The sequence below is a fragment of the Gymnoscopelus braueri genome (assembly GCF_963280865.1).
Source record: "Gymnoscopelus braueri genome assembly, chromosome: 5".
Classification (NCBI taxonomy): domain Eukaryota; kingdom Metazoa; phylum Chordata; class Actinopteri; order Myctophiformes; family Myctophidae; genus Gymnoscopelus; species Gymnoscopelus braueri.
The window spans coordinates 50,499,856-50,521,889 of NC_137606.1; the positions used below are offsets into that span (position 1 = coordinate 50,499,856).

The window sequence follows — 22,034 nt, forward strand, 5'->3', positions numbered from 1 at the left end:
AGAACACTACACTTCGGCACTTATTTCGATTTTCCTTATTTATGAAAAAATATATTTATTTACTTTGACTGAGACAATAGGCACATGAACATAGACATATATACAATTCTCTTTGATAAATACAAACTTATTCACAAATGCAAATTAAATAGGAACACTCCAGGCTATGTACTGTACACATTGCATGGTTCTTTGTTAAATTAACATTGGAAAATACACATACAAAACTAAACCAAACAGCATATATTTTTGGTATCAAATGGACTAATAGTCAAAAGTAAATCGAACCAAAGGAAGAAAATAATAAAACGTTCAGGTCATTTGGATAGCCGAATGATTTAATCACTTAAACCCTATACTTAGTTGTCCGGAGAACTAAATATCGTCGGCCAAAACATCTAAGCCAAAAATAGCTGATCTACAAGCAAGCTCAAGCTCACAATGCATCACAATGAGTCACATTGTGAGCTTGTAGATTGGCTATTCTTGCCAAATGTTAACTCCAAAATAGGGACACTAGGTGGTTAAGTGTTTAAATGGAAATTGTTCTTTGTTTGACATAATGGCAGTTGTCCATAAGGCAGCGTCTGGTTCTGTTAAGACTTCAGTGTTATGTATGCTTGATTTGTATAAAAATATAAATCCTAAATAATTAACGTCAGTGCGAGAAAAAAAATTAAGAGGTACAGTAGCCAGCATAGAGCAGGCAGTAAGACACAGCAAAAATAAATCACAGTCTCTACTATAAATTGTCAATTTCCTTTTTTTTCATTTTGGCATGAATGTTTCATATTTGTTGTGAGCTAAGTTCTCTATTTCTAAGGCAAATCTGGAAAAGAGCGACTGAGACAGAATTAAGAGCCACACGTGCGCTCCCTCAAATGCACTGCTTGCATCTTCTTTTTTCAAGGGTGCTTTCTGCTTTGGAATGTTGTGTCAACCAACCAGAACCCACCAGGACACCAAGGTCTGCGCCCACATGTTATGGAGGTTGAGGCTTTCCAAAGAGTTGAGAAATGTTCATCTCACTTTGCCATGATGGCACCCTGAAAGGTTTTCAGGTCACATGTGAATGGCGGTGGCTATGATATCCCAGAGGTGGAGCTTAAGGTTCTAGGCTAGCGGATTGGTGGACGGAAGGAAAGATTCCATAAATCCCTTCTTTAGTACAGGTAAATATCACTTCACCTTTTGCCTGTCATTTTAAAGGGGAAATGTGAGATTTGACAAACATCCAATTGGTTAAATGCAAAACGAGAGGTCAAAAACCACAATTAACGGCATGGCTTCCACATGGATCTGTGACCATCATGTTGACGATGTCATAAAAGAAGTCATCGCCGACTCGGCTGGTGTTTCTTTTAAGGAGAGGCACTTGGAGGGTTTGTCTGATTTGACAGTGATTGTAAGGCTGTTGGTGTACTGGACGGTGTAACTCTCTTAACATCTTGAGAACGCTCAATAAAATCTGGACTGAGCCGATTCTAAACACGTTGTTTGATCCTCATAAATGTCTACCACATCACCAGATCTACGTCCATTTGAGCTTTCGGCTAGGAAACATTGGTAGACTTTCGGGGATATATCCCATCTTGTTCTCCTGGATTCCAGAATCAAAAAAGGTTGATGAAAGCATTTCCAATGTGTAAAGCAGGTCCTCTGGCAGGTCCTGATTGACAGCTCATTATGGGATTGTAAAGGACAAGGTCCATTGCTAAGGCACCAGTCTTGTCTGATTGGTCAGGTAAGTCCTCCATTCTTTCTTGTTCATTTTCAAAGAATAAAAAAAAAAAAATCCACGACAAAAATGATATTACGACTTTAAATAAAAAACAAACAGGAAAGCTTAAAGTAAAGTAAAGAATAAAAAAATATATAGTGCAAATAGTGCCAGGCATTCCGTCTTTCTCCTTTCTCTTGCCTTTCTTCTCAATCCTCCTTTTTTCATTTTTTAGTCATTGTCTTCAGAGAATTGTCATTGTTCAATAAAAAAAAGAATATAATTATATATATATATATGTATAAAAAAAGAATAACCAAGTCTTTTCTTGTGTCTTTCCATTGAGCAGCAATAATAAATATTAAATAATATAAGTGAATATAGAATAGATCCTCTGGTGATAGATAGAACAGATCAAGCCCTCGCAGAGGGTCTTCACGAGAGGAGAGATGATAGGGTGGTATTCTCTCCCACTGGGCTGATAGTGCTCTTGCAGAGGGTCTTCACGAGATGAGAGATGCTAGGGTGGTCTTCTCTCCCACTGGGCTGATAGTGCTCTTGCAGAGGGTCTTCACGAGATGAGAGATGATAGGGTGGTATTCTCTCCCACTGGGCTGATAGTGCTCTTGCAGAGGGTCTTCACGAGATGAGAGATGCTAGGGTGGTCTTCTCTCCCTCTGGGCTGATAGTGCTCTTGCAGAGGGTCTTCACAAGATGAGAGATGCTAGGGTGGTCTTCTTTTCTCCCGGGTTGGGCTGGTACTATCAGAAGTGAAGGCTACACCTGAGGGAGAGACACAGAGAGACTTGAGTTAGTACAGCGTACATGATGATAATACGTGCTCAGTAATGTGATCAGGATTGTGTGCAAATGTGCAGGAATTTCCAGTGGGGAGGGCTGGATTTTATTGTATTTGTTTGTTTGTTTTGCAATGGCACTCACAAGGCACTACAATTAGTAGTGCAGTATCCCAAATGTATGTGAACGAAAAATGTTTTTACTTTCTGGACAAAATGGTATTTATTAAATACTGGTTAAATTCCAGTCACTGCTGAAATTGATATCAATGATACATCTGTCAGAAGGCAAAAGTATGCCTTAGTCACCATACATGAACATTACCCACGTTGTGGGGATTTCCATGTTAACCTGAGATTTAACTACTTTGGACGGCTTTACAGTGAGGTACCATTAGAGGGATATTAGAAAGAGAGGTTTAGACTCTTTAACTTATTACTCTTTAGACTCCCAATGGACTCAGTAGTGAGACCATTGTGACATTAGCATTCTTCTTTTGGCTAATTCCCATCAGGGGTCGCCACAGCGGATCGTCTGTTTCCATGTTCTGTTTTCTGCATCTTCCTCTGCATGTGCTCTCTCATCACCGAAGCCACCCTTACCCCATTTTTTTTACTATTTCGGAACATTTTGGCAGCTTAAAAAAATATATTTTTGTGGACATGGAGCCTATAATTGACGTTTAATAGCAATGTGTTTACCTCTGTTGCGAACACACACTGGTCTCCCTGCTCTGGAATGATGAAGATAGGATGGTAGATCCCACCCACTGAGGGCACCTTGATGGACGAGTCACATTTCTTACTGCTAGAGAAAGAGAGAGAGAGAGAGAGAGGCAGGAATGTTAGTATAAGAAAATAGTGTGAAGTAAACAACCCTCATATGTGTAGGTACGGTGTATTTGGATAGATGTGTACGTGTATAGGGGTGTGTGTGTGTGTGTGTGTGTGTGTGTGTGTGTGTGTGTGTGTGTGTGTGTGTGTGTGTGTGTGTGTGTGTGTGTGTGTGTGTGTGTGTGTGTGTGTGTGTGTGTGTGTGTGTGTGTGTGTGTGTGTGTGTGTGTGTGTGTGTGTGCGTGCGCGTGCGTGCGTGCGTGCGTGTGTGTGTGTGTGTGTGTGTGTTTGTGTTTGCGTTTGCGTGTGTGCGCGCGTGTGTGTGCGTGTGTGCGTGTGTTTGCGTGTATCTCAGCTGCGATAAGACATGATCAGATAAGCATCAGATACACAGGCCTGTGTGGAGACGAGCTCTGGCACGTTTCACACATCAACTAGAAAACTGGTTCCTGGGTCGTGGACACATTTTGATGGGTCGCGAGTAAATTTCCCTTTGTTTTTTGTTTCCTACATTTAGTTTTTAATTGTTATTTAAAAAAAGAAAGAATCAAAAACAATTCCTCCAAAAATTCCAACTTTTTCATGAATTAAATTCAATGATTTCACGGAAGACCTTGGCAGAGGTTGTTGCGTACCTCTGTAAAACTTAATTCTTACATTTAGATTCTGCATAAAATGTTGCGTACTGTGACTGGTTGGGAAGACCAAAGTCAGCTCTGTTACCACGGAGATGCACGAGACAACATCCACTTCCCTGTTTACATTTTGAGTTGCAGACGGTATGAACGCTCAGAACTCAGAGACAGGACAATGAAAATGAGATCCTTACATGTCAAACTTGGCCAGGCGGTCCTCCTCGTTGGCCAGGTTGCGTTCGGCCATTTTGTTCTTGTACATCGACAGGTCGTCGGCCAACGCTGCGTCCTTATTGGACACCTTGAACTGCCCTCTATCGACTCTTCCTCCTCCTCCTCCTCCTCCCGGGGCGAGGAAGGCCTCCCTCTCCCTCGCGCCTCCTGGCAGCAGCAGGCTCGCCGTGCCTCCGGCGTTGCGGTTGTTCACCGCCACCAGGTCGTTCTTCACGGCCGAAGAGGAGGCGGCCTTCAGCTTCCTGCTGCGGCGGTGCAGCAGACGCAGGACGAAGACGGAGGCGAGCACCAGGAGGGTCAGGGTGACGAGGCCCAGGGCGAAGGACACCGCCAGCGCCGCGTTCTTCTCCTCCTCCATCCGGGGCGTGGCCGCCGCCGCGGTGGCTCTGGGGACGGCCTTTTCCTCCACCGTGGTGGGGTTCCTGACCGGGTACTCGCAGCGGGCGCCCATGAAGCTCGGCGGGCAGCGGCACACGGGGCCGGTGAAGTGGGCGTAGCAGGTGCCGCCGTTGAGGCAGGTGCTGCCTCCTCCGTCCGGCGTCATGCACGAGTCGGCCCGCACCGAGCAGTCCCTGCCGGTGAAGCCCAGCGTGCACGTGCACGTGAAGCCGTTGACGCCGTCCACGCACGTGCCGGCGTTGTGGCAGGGCCCGCGAGCGCACTCGTCGACGTTGGTGCGGCAGCGGGGGCCGGCGAAACCGGGACGGCACCGACACTTCACGCTGTGGCCCAGGTCCAAACATTGACCACCTGGAGAGAGAGAGACAGAGAGAGAGAGGTTTAGTTTGGTCGTACAAACAAAAAACATGACATACGCTGAATATAGCTCACATAGCTCTTAGGCGATTGCCTACTTTCAATCTATTCCCCATCAATCTCCATCCTCTGTCACAACAACAGCAAGAGGAGATCAGCAGGACTCCATCAAGGAAACACAGAAACTATTTAAAGTTATAGGCCAAAAGACTGCGGCAGCACTTCCTCTCAAGCTGGTATAAAATCCTGACTCCTTCGGTAGGATTGGCGATCCTACCTGACCTTTAACCTTTTCTAATCTATATCTAAACATAACCTTTTGATTGGTTGAGTTCGTAAGGGACGATCACTTCATGGCTTGAAAGTATCTTAAGCAAGAAAGTAAAACTACCGTAAGAAAAGTACCTTTCTCTTGACAAGAAAGTATCTGAAGAAAAGTACCTTTCTCTTGACTTGTTGCGTACCTCTGTGTGTACCTTAAGAAAGTAATAAGTACCTTATTTAAGGTACTTTCTTCCTTAAAGAAAGTACCTGGTTGCACCAGACCACTTGTGTAGCAGAGGGGTGAAATTACTTGGGAGTATGAAATCAAACCAGATTGCAATTTGTATCAACAAGGAAAAAGGTGTAGTGTGTCTTTAAGATGAAAGTGAGTTGAGGAAGATGTTTAGTGTAAACACGGCAGAGAGAGAGAGAGAGAGAGAGAGAGAGAGAGAGAGAGAGAGAGAGAGAGAGAGAGAGAGAGAGAGAGAGAGATGGCAGGAAGCCAAGAAATGTAGGGAAGGAGGCTGGAGTGCTTCAACAGGAAGCAGGAAACATTCCAGCAGTTGCACCGGTGCCAACATTGGTTACCTACAGCACTGGTTCTCAAAGTAGGGTCCAGGGACCCTCCAGGGGTCCCTGAGGGGGTTCTAGGGGGTCCCCAACTAAATGATTGATAGTTACGAATCAAATGGACCCTTACAGATCTGTAACTCTGAAGTGGACCCGTAAGTGCGCATTTGGTTCTATTTGTACTGCTTATTATAGTTTGACTATTTTTCCAATAATTGAAAATGTTTGCCGACAATGACCCCCAAAATTCTGTGGAGGTTGTGTGTAAATCATTATCTGTGAAATGCTCCTCGCTCGCTTGTGAAACTTTTCAATCCTCAGGTATACAGTGGGGGGGGGGGGGGGGGGCTGCAGTGCACCATGGGAATTGGTGACGACTCACTTGGGGAATAAATGGGGGAGAACTGAACCAAAACAACAACAAAAAAAGACGGTTAAAGCAAATTGCGCAAGCAAGAGAGAAGTGGACGAAAACGGCGGCAAGAGAGGTCGTTGGAACGGGCGGCCATGCACTCAGAGACATGTCCTTATATGGTGTTTGTGTAGCCTGCCTAACGCGCAGCGTTGCAACACTCCAGAAGAACATAGCTTCACTTAACAACAGCACTTAACACATGTCTCCGTTTGTTAGGAGAGGGGGAGAGCACGTACACACACACACACACACACACACACACACACACACACACACACACACACACACACACACACACACACACACACACACACACACACACACACACAAAGAGGCAAGAATGAGGCTAAAAATGAGATTGCACATGTGCAAGTAGTGTTTCCCACACACTAATGAGAACCTCGGGGAGGCCTGTGTGAAAACAGAGACAGCGCGCATGTGTGTGTGTGTGTGTGTGTGTGTGTGTGTGTGTGTGTGTGTGTGTGTGTGCGCATGCAAGTTTTTCGTGATACGCTTATCTGTGTTTTGCAATGTCAGTGTTATCTGTTGAGGCTATCATTAAGTGTTTGCCTCATAATAAAATTAACTGTACAAACTGTAGCACTGCCAAGCCATTTAGGAACCTGTTGTTCACACAAGGTTATACTACCTTGTGTATAAGTGATATTTTTTCATTTGTAAAATAAAAAAATAGTTATTTTCAGATAGTAATCATTGCTATAGTGTGTTTTGGTCTCCCCTTCACTCCAGCTATTTAATAAACAGAACATTCATTTTGAGTTGGATTGCCAATTTTATCTCGTCAGAAGAGAGAACGCATTCATCAGCTACAATCTTATAGTGTTCCAGTTCCAATTTTGTCTGAATTTATTTGTGTCATCACTTCCAATTTCACTTGTTTATCATATGTAGTATGTAGTCTCTCTCCTGATTAGATGAAATTGGTATCCTGACCTGAAAATTTGTTTTCTGTTTAATGTTAAATAGCTGGAGAGACGAGAGAATTTACTTAGTTGACCGGTGTCCCTCATGAGCTTGTAGATTGACTATTTTCTGCAAATGTTTACCCGGATAATAGTTGTTAAAATGCAACAATATTTGGCATAACATGACAACAATAGAAGGCTGGGGTTGTACTGAATGCCCAGAACTTCCTCATGAACACAAGGAAGGGTGTTGCTAAGAAGTCACACAATCTATACACGGGTACTTTCTGCCAAACAAACCAACAAGAAAAAGAAAGGAATTCCCAGTGGACAGAAAAACACTGCATCTAGCTCTGTGGAAAGGTTCCCCAAATTGCCCATGACAAGTGTTCTTTTCTAAAGGCAAGACTGTGTCACGTGTTTAAAAGACAACAACATTGGTCCGCATTAGCAGTGAGCAGCTATTACCCTGCCTGCCTGCCTGCCTGCCTGCCTGCCTGCCTGCCTGTCTGTTTGCCTGCCTGCCTGCCTGCCTGCCTGCCTGCCTGCCTGCCTGCCTGCCTGCCTGCCTGCCTGCCTGCCTGCCTGCCTGCCTGCCTGCCTGCCTGCCTGCCTGCTTGCCTGTCTGTCTGTCTGTCTGTCTGTCAGCAGCAGCAGACAGGTCTATCAGCATGGTGCCAGCCTCACATTCCAGACAGTGTGGAACTCCAGGAGCATTTCAAAACAAAGCCTGAAGCTACAGGCTGGAATCAGAGAGTAGCTTAACCACTTAGAAGCCCTATTTTATACAAATAAAATAAAACAATAGACCAATCTAGGTCTTTATAGATTGGATATTATTGTGAACTTTTTGCTAAAATTGTTGAACTTTTTTTTTTTAAATTTAAATAAATGAAATAAAAGCTTTTGAAATTGAAAGACCCTTAGGCCACAGACCACCATTTGATGCCTTTTTTAAATCGCTGGGACCCCAATCTATACTGTAAAATGCTCAGTGTTAATTGAACTCTGAGAGAGTGCACAATATTTGTACACTCTCAGAGTTACAGACCCATAATTTTTTACCTTTTTACCTATTTTACCTTTATATCAAATTGTATTACACGGCTTGGTTGAATGCTCGACTCTGAATGGTCTATCACAGCATTCTAACTCCTTCTTATTGTATTGTTTTGCACACTGTTGAGAAGATTGATGTATAAGAATTGTCCTGCCTATACTGACCACTGCTGCCGTATTCTATGCATAAACAATAAACGCCATGAACCTTGAACCCTGATAAACCCTGTTGTCTAGCTGAGTGCTTTGCCACTGAGCTCAGTGTGTATATAGGGTAAGAGTCAGGAGAGGTCATGTTAAACGCGCTAGAGCCGCTGATCTATGCGTTTAAAGGATTACAAATTGGGCCATTTAGCAATATTAACACATTCATAACACATTTTCAAAGTTGATGGTAGTGCTCTAAAATGTCTCTAAAATGTCGAGACTGAAACCGGAAGAGATTGAATGCCATTCGAGACCACAGCTGTGTGTGTCTGACCTTGCCCACTTAGGAGACCTGGTGGCAAGGTGTGGGATTGGCATTTCTCGGTCAAATAAGGATCTTTGTCAAGGAGTCACCAGGGTGTTGTTGATGTAAGTGAAAGATTGGCGCAAGACCTCCCAGGGAAGAAGAGAAGCTGTGTTTTATGTCAGCTGAGCTTGAGGTGGTGGGAAGACATCCACTGTCAGATGTCGGCCAGGCGTGCACAGATCCTCAACCAGAGACAGCGGATAAGGGCTCTGTTTCCAACATAAATGAACTGCCCTTCTGAGGCAGCATTTTATTTTTGTTAAACAAAAATAATGACTTTGATCAATAACTTCTCTTACTTCCAAAAGGTAGGAGATAGGATATTAGACCTTTCTGCCCTGCTGTAAGAGACTGTCTACCTGCTTATTATTCAGATAACCAAGGATTCTCACTGCAGTTTCATTTACACTAAATGAAGGTGTGTGTCTGACTCCTAAATATGTAACGTAAGAAAATTAATTAGCCTCCATTTATTTCGTTTTCTGAGTAGGACTATATGTTTTTTTTTGTTGGGGGAAGGTACTGTAGGCTATATAAAATGGCAGTAATTTAACCTAAAATTAATCAAAATAATAGTCTAATGTGTGGTTGTGGCTTGCCCTGTGCTATTTTGATCCCTTGCTTTGCTTCTCTTGTTTAAAAAACCACATCACTCACACTCACACACACAGGTAGAAGACCAGTTAAAGAATTGCAATCATGCAGAGAGGAAATTAGTCTACACGTCTCTTGTAGAGGGTCTACCAGCTCCAACCTGTCGCAACTGCTATAGGTAACTAGTTAGGTCATAGTTAACAGTAGAAACCAGACATGGGCATGGCATATCTTAGCAGCTACACAGTTTCAACACTGCTGGATCAACAGCTATTTTTAACAAGAATGGTCGAATCGGCAGACAGACAGGACAAGGCATGGCGAGTGTGTCACTTCATGGCTTCCAACTTTCCCAGAGACAACTGTAGACGACCGGCACAAGCCTGGTGTCACACCCACGTGAAGTGTGTCCTTCACATGGACAGGGCTCATTTAGGATGTCACAGGTGAGATACGTAAGTGTGCTCTTTCAAGGGTACAATTAAAGAAGTGCGTGGGCTACTCCACTACTCCAGTGTCCCAGGCTTACAGCTCTGAACGCATGACAGAAGCCATGTGACAGCTGGTGGCGAGGTGAGTGCAAAACCTTTGTGTATACACAGATGCTTCACACTCACAGCTAACATGCTATTTGAAGCAGAAATCTGCTCTCTCGTAACCATCGACAAATGTGTGGTGTTAGTAATAAAATGTACACATCAAATGTGGAACATGTGCACACGGGAAGGAACAAAACAAAACCCTAGCTTTGACAAATAACCAACCCTAGCCTTAACTTACCCCAAATAACATTCCCTAACCTTAACCAAAAATACCATGAGGTTAGAAAGTGTTCTTATGTAAAGAATTCACTTTCTTTTAAGGTTATCGTCAACAAAATGAGTTTTTCGCAGGATAAAGATGAAATAAATTTGAGCCTCAAGTATAGTCAATAAAGTATAGGGTTTAGTTGGTTAAACAGAAAAGTGTGTACCGGCAAGTATTGAAGTGACGTATGTTTCACACTGAGGCCCTAATTGACCCTCATCCCTGGGAAGAGTTCTGGGTACTTGGTTTGGTCACTTACAGTTGAAGTACAAACATGTGCTCCAACACTCCTTCCTCAGAGTAAAGCTTAATATATACCGTGTTACACGATGTCGTTACTTGCCAACAATAACTGATTTACAAGCTAACAACCCTTTGTGAAGGTTGTAAGCTCATAAATGAGCGAAGATAAAACAGCTGGGTACATGTTATAGAGCCCTGAGGGACTTCAGTCAACTAAGTACATAGGGATTAAGTGGTTAATAAACAAAGTACATTATGGATACTTTGTAGTAGTTGTGTGCTAACAGCTACATGTAACCTTGGTGGGAGGTTAAAACGTTGTCAGAAAGGTTCAGCCAAAGGGGTTGGCATACGTATTACCAAAGCAATGTACTCCCTGTTTGGACACAATCAATCATGATGGACATTTCTGGAAGTCTCTGCTTGTGAAAGTTATGCGCGTCCATAGCATCTTGTCTGGGTCTGACATTTAATTATAAATGTTCACAATTGTGTTATTGTACATTATGAATAAAATGCCGTAAAATGGTAGTTACATTGTAGTTAATGCATGTAACATAGTACATGCACATAAATTATAACTCTATATATATACGTAGCTCTATGTTGTGATAGGAATCATTGCTAGCATTGATAGGAGTGTTTGTTCAGTAACAGGTCTGTCTCTCCAGCTCTTTGGTAAACAGACAATACAATTACAGGTGGGTTACATTTAATGTCCTCCAAATCGGGAGACAGAATCCTTTTTCCCCAAAGTTTTCTTTTTTCTTTCTTTTTTACTTTAACTACATTCCCAGCTTGGTGTGTTCTGCTAAGGGGGATCATTTAAGGGGTCAAAGTTCACATCCTGATCCCTGACTGTTTTGCTGTAATTGTCACTGTTCTGGTCTACAATACAAAACATTTCAGTTCCTTACCAGTACTAAATCTAGTCTCTATGACCCATTAAACAATTAAAATAAGTGTGTTTTGTTCTTCAAATAGATTTCATATTTTCCTTAAAGCAACACATGACCACTTATAGTAAAATATAAGTGAAAGATATAGTGAAATATTGCAATTATTACAACTTTGACAATTGGATACGTAGGAAGTGCAACCAAAAGGTCTGCCAGTGTCCAGCAATTATGAAGTACTATAATAGTGATTTTTGGCGGAGTGCTCTGTGCGCTTCAGGCAGGAAATAGTTAAACTTTTGGGAGTGGAGCGCCGCTCACCCAATGTCCCTTTCTTATGCCGAGGGTTGGAGAGACAACCATTGAACAGAGGTGTGCATAGGCGACGCAATAACAACTTGTCAGAAACTGGAGTTATTAACTGTAAAAAAATATTATTCTGATCATCTTTCACTGGTATATTTTTCACAATAACCGTTCCACATAAAAGTGTTTTTGTCATCTTCCCTACCCTCATTTGAACTGAATTTTGGGAACAGACAACAGAGCTCACAGAGAGTCACCAAAAAGACTACTAAAATGGATGTTACACGTTAATTACTTTAACTTCATTACTTACATTCTAAGGACATTACATTCTAATTGGAATAATCAAATTAAATAAGCTTTGCAGTGTGTGACGCAGTTGGTATACTTCGTTGATTGGGGTACCCAAGGATTCTGTACTCGTTCCCCTCCTTTTTTCCCTCTACACCAAATCACTTCAACTATTTTCGCCTATAATGACATGTCCAGAATAGGTACGCTAGGGTTCATGTGGTTAATCCTCTATAAATTACAGACAATTGCTTCTCTCCACTGGGTAAGCAGGGTTGTATTGTTCAATTAACAAGGTAAACTAATTGGACTTGGACATGCAATGAGTCTTCCTGCAAATAAGGTTCATAAGGAAGGAAAGATCGTCTGGTTAGTTGTGAAATCACTGCATAATAGTCTTGGAATGGGGAGGTTCCTGGTTCAATCCTCCTCCTGGCTGCATGTCGAAGGGTCCTTGAGCAAGGCACTGAACCCCTAACTTCTCCCGATGAGCGGGTTGGTGCCTTGCATGGTTTCCTCCACCGTCGGTGTGTGAATGTGTGTGAATGTGAAATACATTGTAAAGCGCTACAGAGAAAAGCTCTATGGCACATGGTATATGCCATGCGCCATTTATGAGAGCAAAAGAAGCATCACATCTTACCATTAGCACAGGGATCACTGCTACACCTGTCAATCTTCTTCTCGCAGTTGGAGCCAGTGTACCCGGGCGGGCATTGGCAGCTGTACCCGCCGGCGGAGCCCGGAACGCAGGTACCCCTGTTGAAGCAGGGCTCGTCGGCGCACCGCATGGCGCTGATCTCACAGTTCTTCCCGTAAAATCCTTGAGGGCACGTGCAAGAATAGTTGTTCTCCAGGTCCTGTGGAGGAGACAGGATGCACTGTTAAAATACAATGTCAACACAAAGACGGCATTGACGCTATAGTCCCTGAGCTCAAGATTCCTAACTTGAAAAAAACTTTGCGCAACTAACATGAAGGAACACAATTATCCTGTGATAAAACACGCACAAATAGTAAAGGAATATTGTAGGCTAGGCCCGAAACATCAGCGCCAAACTGCTGGGGTGCTCAACACGATTTGAAAAGTGTGCAAGACAATTCAAAATGATTAAAACAGAAAGCAGTTCCAGGCTCTAGAAGCATGCTAATGTCTAACTGTCATTTCGAAGCCTTCCTGGTAGGCAACACGATCGATGGAAGAAATCGTTCGTTACTCGTTGGCGAACGGCAGCTTTAGGTGAACGGGGATGGGAGCGGATGCTTTTCAGTGGACAGTTGTGCCTTGTTTTGTCTTGTCAAAGTCATGTGACCAGGCAGGCAGTGAGTGACATGGTGACATGAGTGCCGCACTTCCTGAAATGAGCTATAAAGTTTTGATAACTCATCTATGTGCCTTTGAGCCAGGCTGTGGGATCATTTTCAAACCTTTTTAGCTTTATCGTTGACACATGAATAAAACCTGGCATCCCTATATTTTTGGCAGATCCACACGCGTCTATTGAAAAGCTTTAACTATTTAAAGATTTAACTATTTGATTTTCTGTTTTTTTTTTTTACATAATGAGGTTTCCTCCTGACAGGGGGCGACGCGTCACACGCTGTGGGGTGTAAATGACTTACGTTGCAGCTGCCTCCATTCTTACACGGATTGCTGTCACACTCGTTGGTCTCGATGTCACAGTTGTTGCCGCTGTATCCCGGGCGGCACGTGCACGTGTAGCTGCCCTGCCCTGTGTTGGTGCACGTGGCGTCGTTGCGGCACGGCCGGTGGTTGGTACAGTAGTTGAGGTCTGCGGAAAAAAACAATATATACATGATCAATAACTATGTCAGGTTTGGACCAAAAACATAGAAATTATTAGAGAAATTATTCCTTGAAATTACATTGTTATCATCAAAGTCTGTTTCAATTGGGACTCTGTGCAATGGCGCCTCCAGTGATGTCATACCACAAGGTTCCGATCTGGATCCTCATGTCATTCTTTCTTAACATACTTGCTTTTAGAAGCAGCTGATCGGAGTGATTTTTCTGTCCGACCGGAGCACTTTCGAAAGTTCAGAATAGTTTAGCTTTTTGAGAAATGCACTTGGGTTGAACACAAAGTTGAAACATTACGGCTACAAGTACAAAATTGGTATGCACATGTATCCATGTCCAGACTTACAAAAGAAGCTTCTTGGAGCCATGACCTAAAACCAACAGGAAGTCAGCCACAGATGCAGAGCTGTGACACCCCTGTGACAAAGGTGTGAGGGCCCAGTCATCACTGCATACAGCTTTATGGTTACAAATGGTTTTGTTAAGCTGATAAGAACCTAAAGAACTTGAGCAGCTGTTTACAATTCATTTAATCCCATAGTGCAACGCATCCTAGAATTTCTGAACGGATTAAAACAAATGTTGACTATGGGATGGAATCAAATGAAAATGGTACTGATGTCAAACCAAGTGGCTAAAATGTTTTTTATCAGACCAGAAATATGATGTAGAATTAAGTCACAAGGACAAAGGAAGACAGGGCAAAGTATGGGTGAGTGTGTCATTTCATGGCTTCTAACTTTCCCAGAGACCACTAATAGACGACCGGCACAAGCCTGGTGTCACACCTACGTGACAAGTGTGTCCTTCACATGGACCAGGGCTCATTTAGGATGTCACAGGTGAGATAAGTGTGCTCTTTCAAGGGTACAAGGGTGTGTGTGTGGGGGCTACTTTCAAGTACTCCAGTTTCCCAGGCTCACAGCTCTGAACGCATGACAAAAGCCACGTTTTAACACACGTTTTTTCCCCCCAATTCCCCCTTTTTCAAATCTATTCTCATTGTGTTGGGATTCACCATGAACAATGTAATACAAATGAAAATTCTCCTTGCATTCGAAACATCACAGGGTGAGGAATTGATCGGCCCTTTCATTAATTAATTTCACAAATTAATCGAATGATGAATTTAACTGAACTGCTTTTTTTTCTCCAATCACATTTAAAAGATATTTTGAGGAATTATGTGGAATCCACACAAAATAGGTCTGATGAAATAATGCTGTTTAATGGAACACATATCCTTCAATGGAAGTGAAAACCAAACAGACCAAATGTCTGTTTTGGCTTCTCTACTCTAATCTGATCCATGCATGGAAATGTGTCTGTTTGACAGTCAAATGTCTGTTTCACACTTTAAAACGAAGCAAGTTGATTTTAAATGCAGTGTGAAACGACAGAGAAGGTGTTTCTAGTCATGTAATGCTAAACTTAAGACTAAACGACTGTCCTGTCTCACTTCCTGAGCACTAGAGTATGTTAATCCCCTCCAGAAACACTTCTAGATTATTGCATGAGTTACAATTATATACAATATTTTAAACATTCATAATATTTATGACTTAATTCACATTTTCAGTTAATTAGTGCTAAACGGGTAGAGTTTAGTTTAAACAGTTAAAGGACCACTTCACCCATTTTCAGCCTTATCTTCATATAATGTGTCCTCACTTATGCTCATTATAAGATTATTATACATTATCGTCTGTCGACGCACTCTGTGTCTCATTGGTGGACTGTTCAGAAACCTGCCTACCAATGACATCATTAATGGGGATTCCAAGCTAATAGAAACTACAGCATCTCTATTGAAAGTTAGCATTCTGAAATAGAAGCCTTTGCTATTGAAATAATACATTAAAATAAATATTGAACTTTCGTGTCAAAAGACCAAACCTGCCTACTGATGATGTCACTGGTAGGCAGGTTTCTGAACTGTCCACAGCCCTCCTCTGAGACACAGACACAGTAGACAGACATGGTGGCATCTTATAGTGAGCATTAGTGAAGACCAATTTTATGAAGATGCAGTTGAAAATGTGAAAAAAGTGCTGCTTTAGCTGTTTAAACAAAAAACTAATATTTATGTGCGTGTGACTAACTAACAGAACATGTAAATTAACTCATATAAATAATATGAATTATTAAAATATTGTAGAATGTTCTGTTATTCCCTCAGCAATTCTAAGACTGGATTTAACACATTCATTAGTTCTACAAGCATTTCATTCTGAGGAGGGGAAAATAAACAAAGGGCTTTGCTCTGAACTCATAGCTGATAAAGAGACATATAGAAAACCACATTAACAGTGGAAAGCATTCCCATACAAATACAGATGAACGTTTACCTTAATAATTATTTCATGTCTGTCTGTAATGACACGGTGAGAATAAAAATCACAGCATTTGCCTCTGAGATGTGTGTGTGTGAGTATGAAGTAAGGGAAAGTAAAAGTTCCTTGAAATTGTATACTCAAGTACTGTTCAATGGTAGCCAAGTAAAGTAAAAGCTCCTTGGGATGGTACGTTTTAAGTGCAGTACTTGAGTAAATGTACTCGGTTACTTGACTGACCTTGGTCGCAGAAGAGTCCTCCCCAGCCCTCCTTGCAGTTGCACTGCCAGGGCTGTGTGCAGGTTCCATGCAGACAGCCGGGGTGCTGGAGACACTCGGTGCAGGACGGACCCTGCCAGCCCGCGCGGCACACACACTCCCCCGGGACCTCGCAGTCGCCATGGGGGCCCGAGCACCCTGCCGCACAGATGGCTGAGGAGAGGGAGAGGGAGGGGGCGAGGGATGGATGGAGGGAAAGAGGAAGAAAGAGAGGTGATGGGAGGGAAAGGTATAGACGAGAAGAAGTGAAAGGAAAGAGATGGAGAGAGAGAGAGCGAGAGAGAGAGAGAAGGGGAGAGATGTAAGTATTGGATGATGGAGTGACTGTGTGTGTGTGTGTGTGTGTGTGTGCGCGTGTGTGTGCGTGTGTGTGTGTGTGTGTGTGCGCGCGTGCGTATCCTTGTTCTTCATTCGCATCACAAAACAAACTCGCCTCCCATTCCCCTCTCTGCCCCAGCCTGGCCTCTCTCTCTCTCTCTCTCTCTCTCGCTCTCTCTCTCTCTCTCTCTCTCTCTCTCTCTCTCTCTCTCTCTCTCTCCCTCCCTCACACACACACACACACACGCACACACACACCTCCCCGAGAAGTATTTGTTAAGTGCTCAATGAAGCAGCTGGTCTTCACAACAAAAGCAACACATGCCATGTCTTTTCACGCAAGGCAGCGCACATTAAGTTCCAGCGCGTGTCCCTGTTCAAGCGGACGGCCGGGGCCCCCCGCCTGGGGGCCCTTTTTTTTTGGGGGGGGGGGGGTTCCAAACAAAAGGAACAGACCTCAGCCAACTCCTTCCACTCACACACTGCACTGGATGGTGTTGACAACTGCTTGACTTAACAATTTCAAGGTTGCGCCAGACCCCTTATTCCCCCCCCACCCCCCAAACCACGCATGGGGAAGGGGGTTAAGATGTCGTTATAGGCGGAAATCTTTCAAATAAATACATTTAACAACAACAAAAAAAACATAATAATAAATCTATCCCCCAAAAAATCCAAATAGACAGAAAAAATGACCTTTAAAGCTCACACCTTGGCTCGTATATCGCCTGTTTTCACATTAAACATGAACACGGCCACTAAATGGCTTGTGTGATGAATTTCCACAATGTACGGTCAGTCTATTTCACCCAGATCGAGACAGCAGTATATCATATAAACGCTCAGAAGTATGATGGGGTATATAAGCAGTAATATTGAATAATAAATCTTACGATCGGAGCAGTATTCTCCCGTCCATCCGGCCAGACAGAGGCGTTTCCCGGCCGGGTCGCAGGCGTAGTGGCCGAAGGTGTCGTCCCGCGGCCGGCAGTAGGTGGAGCAGGCCTCGCCGTGGTAGAACTCGTCGCAGCGCACGCGGTAGGAGAACCGCAGCTCGCTCTGGTCGCCCGCGTGGACGTCCTGGGACCAGTCCTCGTCCACGTCTAGCCTGCGCCGCATGGCCAGCCTGCTGATCAGGTTGTTCTGGTTGTCTGCACAACAAACACAGCAAAGTGAGTTTAAAAAAAAAATAAGACCTGAGGCTGATTCTACAAATGCCTTTCTAAATCAGTAGTTCTCCTCACTTTTCAAGATTTTTCAAAAATAACAGATGTGCAAGCTTATACATCTGCTATTTTTTGAATAGCCCCACACTAAAATCTAAAAGGACACATATGCTTTCATGGTATTTTTTCACGGTTGCCCCCTGGTGGTGAAGGTATGTATGAGTGAGTGTTCCTACCTGTGGACAAGTCGTCAGATGACTCTGCATTCCAGGCTTCCATGATCAAAGAAAAGGTCCCCTGCAATTTGATATGAGCCATTAATAAACCATACACCATTCATTCCACTCTGCATAATTCATATAAACGCTATGATGATGATCATATGAATGATTTAACGTGGGCATTTTTGGAAAACCATGGTGGAAAATAGCAGGTGGTCAGCCAGACAATTTAACAGAGTGAAAACAGAAAAGGTACTAGGAAAGGGCCTTGCTGGTCATCAAATTATTGGTTTAGGAATGTGACAAAAACTAAAATATCTATGAATTCAAGTCTCCATGGGGTGACTAATCGATATAGAAAAATAATATTTTTGGGGGGTGAACTATCCCTTTAAGTACAATTTTGAGGTACTTTTACTTTACTGGAGTATTTCAAATTTTCAGTACTTTTACTTCTACTCCAGTACATCTCAGAGGCAGATATTATACATTATACAATTATTTGAAAACTTTAGTTAGTTACTTTGTAGATTTAGATTATTATTATTATAAAACATAGGCCTACATTAACCACTTCAGCCCTATTTAAACTTTGGCTATTTTCAAAAGATTTTTTATACATTTTAGACACATGATATCTTGTGAAACATTCTGAAAAAAGGGAGTTGGCTACTTTTCCAACCACTGATTGTGTGTGTTTTTTTGTGTTGTGTTGTGTTGTGTTGTTTTGTTGTCGTACCGGCCACTTGAAGTGAAAGGGCACGCGGATGGGCGCGCTCTCCGAGATGGAGACGCTGTCCGCGCTGAAGATCTGCGTGAGCGCCGTGCCGTAGGTGCACGGAGGCTCCGGGTCGATCACCTCCTGGCTGTGCTTCAGACACACCCTGAAGAAGATCTGACAGTCCCGGGACAGCGCGCTGTGTCTGCACACACTGCGGGCACTGCTGAACGAGTGGATCTTTAACTCAAACACCCCCGATCCCTGGATCTAGTGATGTGAGAGAGAGAGAGAGAGAGAGAGAGAGAGAGAGAGAGAGAGAGAGAGAGAGAGAGAGAGAGAGAGAGAGAGAGAGAGAGAGATAGAGAGAGAGAGAGAGAGAGAGAGAGAGAGAGAGATGATTGATTAATTGGATATTTTGTTGACATGACAACGAGTTAAAAAACACCAAATGGGTGAGACACACAAAAAAAGTAATCACCAAACATTTTGAGAGCGCCAGTTTCATATTCCATATATTTTTTTCATAAAGACACGCACGCGCGCACGCACGCCCCCCACACACACACACACACACACTCAGGTCTGTACATGATTTGTGTGCATGGGTTTCTCATCTTAAAAAAGCTACGTGCTTAACTGAGTCTTCCAGTTTAGTAGACCTTGTATTGTGAATTTGTACTTCCATGTAGCCTACTGTGATTCTCATGTCTTACTAAATAAAAGTACATCAATCAATCAATAACACTTTACTCACCAGTTGCGTTGATATCAAAAGTAAAAGACACGACAGTATGAAACCGCCATGTCGTTAACGGGACGTCCCGCGCACAGACAGCAGAGACCCGCTGCACTGTCTCTGACGAGAATAAATCCAACGGTTTCTCCCAAAGAGAAAGAAAAAGAAGAATGCACGTTGCAAAGAAAACAAAAATAATCCGTGATGGAAAAATATAAAAGAAGAAAATAGCTATAGGCCTATATAAGAAGTAAAAAACAAGTCACAAATATGTTGGCTGCTTAGTGCTTGTAAGAATAGATAAAAGTGGATCAAGATCAGAGAATGGAATCCACGCGTGGCCGCTTGGCAGAGAGCTTTTCTTTTTTTTGTCCTTGTGTGTGTGTGGACTGTGGCCCGTACTGCTCTAACCTGAGGGGGAGTGTGTGTGTGAGGCTTTTTATAAGATCCCTCCCCCACAGGGAGGTGCATGAGAGGAGGAGGTGCGTCTATTGCCCCACAGAGCTCCTCAATTACGGTTGAAAAAGTACTCCATTTTTTTTACTTAAGTAAAAGTATCAATATTGCAACGTAGAAATACTGCAGTTACCAAGTAAAAGTCCGAAATTCTAAATTTACTTGAGTAAAAGTATAAAAGTATTGGTATCAAGTACCAAAAGTACTCAAATGGCCGAAATGGCTGAAGTGGGTAATGTTTTGTAATAATAATCGAAATCTACAAAGTAACCATAACCAGTAACTAAAGTTTTCAAATAAATAGTGGAGTAAAAGTACTACAATATTTGCCTCTGACATATGTAGGTAAAAGTAATTGGAAATACTTCAGTAGTAAAAACAATACCTCAAAATTGTACTTAAGTACAGTAGCCTACTTGAGTAAATGTAGGGTTTGGGGCGGGGGGGGTCCCCCCCGCAGGCTTTGATTTGCTCTCGCCGCCGGGAGCAATTCCACACGGGGGGCAATAGAACAAAATGCAGGCGTTAATGGCCCTGGTGACACGAGCTGTCGCCTATCGGGGTGACACCAACAAACGGGGGACACATGCATGGCGTGAGGCCCAGACTGCTGCTTCCCTCCAGAAGCAAAACTAAAACCGTGACAATTCCCATCGATACCATAAACAAAATTATAACTATAGCCTATGCCATTGTTTTTTTGATCATGCGTGTGTGATATTTATTGTTTTAATCATGATCAAGACTCTTGGAAGAGTAGGCTTGGCTATAAAAGATGCCCCCCCCCCCCCCAAATAAAAGCTCAAACTCATGTAGGCTATGTATGTATGTATGTATGTATGTATGTATGTATGTATGTATGTATGTATGTATGTATGTATGTATTTGATGTTTAGGTTATCATATCATCTGCTATACTGTAGGCCTACCTTTCACTTTCATTCTGACGGCTGAATCGATCCCCACGTGGATCAATGAGGATCTCATCTCCTCCTCTATGGATCAGCTGCTATACTGTAGGCTTATGGAGAAACATCTCATTATGCAAAGATAAAGTCTATATTATGCTAAATCCATCCAGTGGTTCCAGTGTGTGTGTGTGTGTGTGTGTGTGTGTGTGTGTGTGTGTGTGTGTGTGTGTGTGTGTGTGTGTGTGTGTGTGTGTGTGTGTGTGTGTGTGTGTGTGTGTGTGTGTGTGTGTGTGTGTCGGGGGGTCCTTCAAATGGGGGTCCGGGGGAAACATAGCCTACATGATCAATTTGAAGGGGTCCTTGACACATGAAAATGTTTGATGACCAGTGTGTTACATTTTGGGCAAAAATAAACCAGCTCCTTAATAAACTAACACACAAATGAATGAACGAACGAATGAACAAATGAATGGATGAATTCATTCATTCGTAAAGTGCGATAAGGAAGGTGGATTTATGGTTATTTCTCGTTGGCGTAAACAACCCGGCTTTATGATTTATGATCAGAGTATTCATAATAAGCATGCCGCCATAAAAGACACTTCGGGCCGACCTGCTCGTCAGGTCTTGAGCAACATTGTGATGTTTTTCACTTAAGTAAAAGTAACAATACCCTATTTTAGAAATAGTCTGTTACCAAGTACAAGTTCGGTATTCAAACTTTATTTGGTTAAAAGTACAAAAGTATTGACATCAACATGTACTTACAGTACCAAAAGTAAAAGTACTCAGTATGCAAAAGGTCTCTCCTTTTCATTTCACAAAGTTTCAAATGTATAAAAAAATCATTTGAATCATCTGCTATTTTAAAATGTCTACATCTCTCTGTTGTGTTCTGAAGTGGCTTTGTAATAATAATCAAAATCTACAAAGTAACTAGTTTTCAAATAATTATAGTGGAAAAATATACAATATTTGCCTTTGAGATGTATGGAGTAGTAAAATTATTTTAAACTGGAAGTGGGCCCATTCCAGTAAAATCAAAAATACCTCAAAATTGTACTTGAGTACATGTACTTGTTACTTTCCACCACTGCACCTCACTGCCAAGCAGAGAGACCCTTTCTTTTCTTCTCTTCTCTATTCATTTCTCCTCCTGTCCTTCTTTCTTTCTTTCTGTTTCTTTTGTGCGGTGTCGCGTGCCACAGCC

At 42.7% G+C, this 22,034-nt stretch overlaps 1 protein-coding gene across 2 annotated transcripts; it reads right to left on the minus strand.

Annotated features, from left to right (window-relative positions):
• Positions 1–34: 34 nt before the first annotated feature.
• On the minus strand, positions 35–19,851 carry LOC308085101 (delta-like protein C). 2 transcript variants are annotated; one of them, XM_080428174.1, is made up of 10 exons: positions 19,476–19,851; positions 18,740–18,988; positions 18,016–18,076; positions 17,507–17,764; positions 16,257–16,448; positions 13,485–13,654; positions 12,505–12,721; positions 4,181–4,970; positions 3,220–3,322; positions 35–2,503 (listed from the first exon to the last, which is right to left on the minus strand). In XM_080428174.1, exons 3-10 carry the CDS (start codon positions 18,056–18,058, stop codon positions 2,498–2,500), a joined length of 1,779 nt encoding a protein of 592 aa, XP_080284300.1. In that variant the 5' UTR covers positions 18,059–18,076; positions 18,740–18,988; positions 19,476–19,851; the 3' UTR covers positions 35–2,497. The 2 variants fall into 2 exon arrangements, with proteins under 2 accessions (XP_080284300.1, XP_080284299.1); XM_080428173.1 differs by having other exon boundaries at positions 3,220–3,325.
• Positions 19,852–22,034: the final 2,183 nt, after the last annotated feature.